Genomic DNA, 5,355 nt, shown 5'->3' with positions numbered 1-5,355 from the left:
TTGACAGAAAATGACGGTTGACTCGAGAAAATATATTTTAAACTCTTTTTTTTCTTTTTTTTATTTATTATATTTTTTTTGTCATGAATAATAAGATAAAATAACATTCCTAAAAAATTTTAGTGAATCCAAAATTGGGTTACAACAAACCATGTGAATTTTTAAATTAAAAATTTAGATAATTCAAATAAAAATTCTAATGGCTAGAAATAATATAAAATTATTCTTTGTAACTCATCTAACAATTTAAATTTTTAAATAAAAAATGATACTTTGACACTAATGATTTAATTGAAGGTAAAAAAATATATCTTTTCATTCAAAATTATAATTTTTTATTCATGGAATTCTTTTTTTAAACAAAATTATATTTTCTAAAAGCATGATGTTTTAAAGAAAAACTTACCAAAAATAAAAAGTATGTGCCTGCCACTATAAAAACTGATTGTTTGCTACTAATTCATGCATGACTTTCAGAAATCTAATCGATGAAACCTTTGAAATAATTTTATATAATCTGTTTGCCACTCTAACTGGCCTTCAATTTGACCTCCACTTTAATTTGGGAATTAAAGTGATATATGCAATTATTGATCTAGCCGGTTAGAATGAAACGATCTATATGCTTACTTGATTGAATTATTTTTATTGAGAGGTTGTTAATGGATATTTAGTTAATGGGCAAAATGGATAAACTCAAAGCTTAAATAATAATTAATACATTATCAAAATAAATAACCAGTAAGCTATATCATTTACATCATTAACGACCAAACTGATATAAAGAGTCAATACAATCATTTGTTAGATCTGATAACTTTGCATGATTAGCTCTATCATCATCTCCCAACATCTGATGTGGGGTGAGAAAAGGCTTAGGAGGCATTTGTAGGGATTCACCATCCGATTCAAGCATCTCTACAACTTTATGCATTGAGGGACGATCAACAGGTTTCAATTGTATACACCATAATGCCACAATAATCATCTTTTTTGTTGTTTTCTTTTCATGTTCCATGGCATCTTCTTGTACTTCTATATCCTTTCCTTCACTAACTTGGTTATAAACCCATGATGGGAAGTAAATTTGGCTTGAATGATTTGCCAATGCATTCAAGTTCTTTCTTCTTCCTACCATTTCCATCAATAACATCCCGTAACTATAAACATCAGCTTTGTAAGAGACACCTCCAATATTCTTATAACATAGTTCAGGAGCCATGTATCCCATTGTTCCTCTAGCAGCAGTGAGGGACACAACACAATGTTATTATTTGCTGGGTACAATTTGGCTAGTCCAAAATCTGAAATTTTCGGAACAAACTTGTCATTAAGAAGAATGTTGTGAGGCTTGATATCAAAATGTAAGATTTGCATATCACAACCTTGATGTAGATATTCAATGCCACGAGCTATTCCAAGAGAAATCTCATACATTTTCTCATTGCTTAGTGGGATGCTACCCTCTCTGGAAAAAATATACTTTTCAAGAGACCCATTAGGCATGAATTCGTATATAAGAGCACGTTTTGATCCCTCAACAGTGAAGCCTATAAGTTGCACGACATTGACATGGTGAATTCTTCCAATTGTGGCAACTTCATTGATAAAATCTTGTCCATTAGCTTTTGACTTGCCCAATAATTTAACTGCTGCAAAACGACCACTACGAAGCTTTCCCTTGTACACTGAGCCAAAGCCTCCTTCACCCAACTTGTCTTTAAATCCGTTGGTTATCTTTTTAATTTCCGAGTAAGTGTACCTTATCGGCATGAGATCATTATCATGACTTTGCAAGAATTTTTCAATGTCTTCGTACATGGATAAATGTCGTCTTCTCCATTTATAGATCAGTAAAGTTACGAGAAATGGAAGCCCACATGCGAACAACAACACATGATATATCACTATATAGAGACATTACAAAAATAGTTAACATTTGAAACATATCAAAACATTTTACAAATACTTCATTGATTTTAATAACGAGTATATGCATGTGAGCTATGGAGGAATTTTTCATTCTAAGTCTTTATTTTCAAAAACTTATCGTCATGGCTCTCAAAACTCTAATAAATACCTCATGAAATTGAAAACAAAACTATATTATCCATGCAAGTCTTATTAATACCATTTTTTTAATGATAATAGATAATATTATTAATATCATTCTTGCCATTTAGAAAATTAATGGCCAACAAAAAAAAATCTGATAATTTTTATAAAATAAGATCATTAACGAAAAGAAAAAAATAGAAAAGTGTTATCCCAAAAAAATAGTAAATACTTTCAAAATACTCATGCTCTGTGTTTGATTCGAACGTTAGCTTCTAATGCTTTAAAATCATTGTTTATAATTGAAAACGAACATAGAAAGAATATTAGATACATTAATTTGATGCAAAAATAATATGAATTTAACCTAAAGTTAAAACTTGAAATAGTAGGGATTCATAAGATATATTTAAATTTCAAGGACTAATTTTTTACAAAAAAATATATTTAATGAAAATATGTCATGAAAAAAAGTTATTTCTTAAGCTGTAATTTCTGTGTGCTGATATACAAATATTTATTGTTTCACAATTAGCTAATAAAAGCGAAGTAAAATTCTTACCGATAAGAGCAAGTGTCACAGTGGAAAAGAATGTGAGAAAGCGTAGTTTAGTGTACATCGGGAAATCATAACAATAAAAATCTGTCAAATAAAAAATGATAATAAATAAATAAACAATGGAATGAGTGAGAATCAATTCCTTCAAAGTAAAAGCATTATAAATTGTAAAATAATAGAAAGATGATAGAAAATCTAACTAAATTGGAATGATTGAAAATTATAGCTAGATATAAGAAGATTAGAAGTGATCATATCTTATTTCATTTAGATCTTCTGATTAGAGTAGAAGATTAAATTATTTTAAAAGGGTTTTATTTTATCAAAATCTAAGAGTTTAGTGACCGCAAGAACATCGATAATAGAAAGGATTCAGTTTAAAATTATTTTATTGAAACTTGGATTGAAAAGGAGAAGATTTTTTAGGGTCTTTTATTTGTTTTATTAGAAAAATAAATATTAATTAGTACTCTTTCTGTAAAATGATATAATGACACAAAATAAATTAACTCACCCCTCCTATAAAATCGACAAATTATCCAGCGGATACCTATAATCACCAAGAAAATATGAATCAGCGTGCAAAATCTTGATGATGAATTAAAAAAAAAACCTCATTTTCGAAGAAAATGCGTAAAGTAAATGTATCGTTTTGTAGAACATATAAGACCGTAATAGTCCTCACCTTCAAGAAAAGGGACTACCAGCGTCCCCATGACTGCATTTCAAGAAAAAAACGGTCAACACTATTGATAATTACGAGCTTATCATTTTAACTGAAGTGAAGAACATTTATTAAAATATAAAATAAACCCTTAACACATAAACGGAAACCAAGCAATATTGGAGCATTACAATATAAAATAAAGCAAATATTGTATGCATAATATTAATACAGTACTTACGGTATGGTCCTGTGTAAAAGCAATAGTTGTCCTTCACGGTGGCTTCATCAAGGTTGCAGCGGTTCTCTTTGCCATAATAACAACAGAAAGAGAACCATGAAAGCTCGAACCCATATACCAAAATATCATGGACATCTGTATACGTCATATTTCTCATATTTTTAGGCACAGAATAAATCAAATTTATACGGCACAAGTCAGGTACATCGTTGATCTGCCCATCAACCATGACATAGGAATGACCTTCCATATCGACACAGCTGGGAGAAGAAATACTGCTAGACGAAGAAGAACTATATGCAGTACCACTGCCATTTTTGCAAGAAGAAGCATCCATAATATAATCTGGAGGATTCAGCATTTGATTCTCGCAACATAAAAAAGTTAACACAGAACTGTCTGTCCAATTTATCTTATAATAATAAATGCCGTACTCAGAGCGGAGCCCTTCTTGTGTAAGAGATTGATGAGGGAGGGAGAAGCAATCATCCTTCTGAACAGCAGCACTCACAAGTCGAATTGTGAAGTCACTGTAATTGATTGCCTGGACATAATACTTTTCCATGTTCAAGTATAAAGTTGGACGAGAGTTGTTTTCACAAGCAAGTTCAAAATATTTGTTGCCACAGTTTTTGTGATCGGTATTTAATCGAAAAGGATAGCTAATATTATGGATATTGCCACAAGAAGAAGGAGGGCAGTAATTGCCGGTGTTCCTTGTGGCACTGGAAGTATGGTGCGAGGATAGGATCACTAGAAAAGGGAGGGCTGCATATGCACCGAAGAGGTGCCTTAATACTCTACTGAACATTGAGAGAGAAACTTTCTTTGGGAAACCAAATAATGTGCTTTGTTACACTTTGCTCAAGAGATATAAATATATTATGAGGACAATGCTCGTCTACAGACTACGTATACCATCTTGGATCAAAACGAAAGGAAATCAATCAATAGCCACAAATTAAAGTCTTCTTGTTATTATCTTGGGCCCATTCTCATTAATTATATTTTTCAAATTTCTAAATGCGATGCCGACGAGCCCATTCAATATTTTTGAAATTTCCAAAATGAGGAGAGTGCCTTGAAGTTTCCAAGTCTGTAAGAGAAAAAAAACGCAAGGAAAGAATGTGGTGCCATTCAATATTTAAATATAAATATAGTAGGAGTAAAGTAGAAATGCAAAACTGTATAAAAACCACGCCGTTTTGCAAAACTCTAAGTGAAAACGACTACGTTTCTTTTTTTAAAGGGGTTACAATGTGAGACGACATCTTTAGCCTTTGGAAATGAAAATTCACAATATATATATATATTCTTTTATTCAACATGAAAACTTAAAGGAGGAAATTAACAAACCTCCTCGATTATCAAATCAATTCCTTTGAATTACTCCTTATCAATATAGTATTTTATTTAAACTTTATTTGACCATCTAACACTAAAGAGGCCTAAAACAAATAAATTTAAAAATTTAGAAACGCAATAAACCATGTCCCCGTTTTCAATCATTTTATTTAATCTTTATTATGGATATTACCACCAGAAGGAGGGCGGTAATTGTTGCAATTTCTATCGCTGCAACTATATTCAAAGGATAATTCTATTTATTGCGTTACTAAATCACTAAATTTTAGGAGGAGGATAGCAACTTCTATCTTTAATATGGCATTGCTTAGAATATTATTTGGCTAGTTAGAAATATTAATTTAGAAATAAGTTTAGTTTATACTAGTGCATGATCTAATAATATTAAATCAAGGTAATTACAAAAATAAAAATCTGTATTTTTTTTTGTTTTTATTTGTTTCTTATGTATTTTCTCTTACTTTATTAAAA

The 5,355-nt window shown here is 30.5% G+C and overlaps 1 protein-coding gene across 3 annotated transcripts in view; it reads right to left on the bottom strand.

Moving 5' to 3' along the window:
* LOC105118758 (probable receptor-like protein kinase At1g67000) overlaps positions 1-4,423 on the bottom strand; it is a 21,704-nt gene extending 17,281 nt beyond the window's left edge. Inside the window, exons 1-5 of one of the 3 annotated variants that reach the window (XM_011016778.1) lie at positions 3,520-4,423; positions 3,300-3,332; positions 3,129-3,164; positions 2,618-2,698; positions 1,429-1,907 (exon numbers count right to left, since the gene is read on the bottom strand). In XM_011016778.1, the coding sequence (XP_011015080.1) occupies positions 1,429-1,907; positions 2,618-2,698; positions 3,129-3,164; positions 3,300-3,332; positions 3,520-4,330 (1,440 nt within the window). In that variant the 5' untranslated portion in view covers positions 4,331-4,423. The remainder of the gene's footprint in view (positions 1-1,428; positions 1,908-2,617; positions 2,699-3,128; positions 3,165-3,299; positions 3,333-3,519) is intronic. The other 2 variants (XM_011016779.1, XM_011016777.1) reach the window with 2 other exon arrangements.
* Between the last annotated feature and the right edge of the window lie 932 nt (positions 4,424-5,355).

Source organism: Populus euphratica, unplaced genomic scaffold, assembly GCF_000495115.2.
Source record: "Populus euphratica unplaced genomic scaffold, PopEup_1.0 scaffold2211.1, whole genome shotgun sequence".
NCBI classification, from domain to species: domain Eukaryota; kingdom Viridiplantae; phylum Streptophyta; class Magnoliopsida; order Malpighiales; family Salicaceae; genus Populus; species Populus euphratica.
The sequence above is the reverse complement of the archived record's forward strand: the minus strand, read 5'-3'. Positions and strand labels throughout refer to the sequence as shown.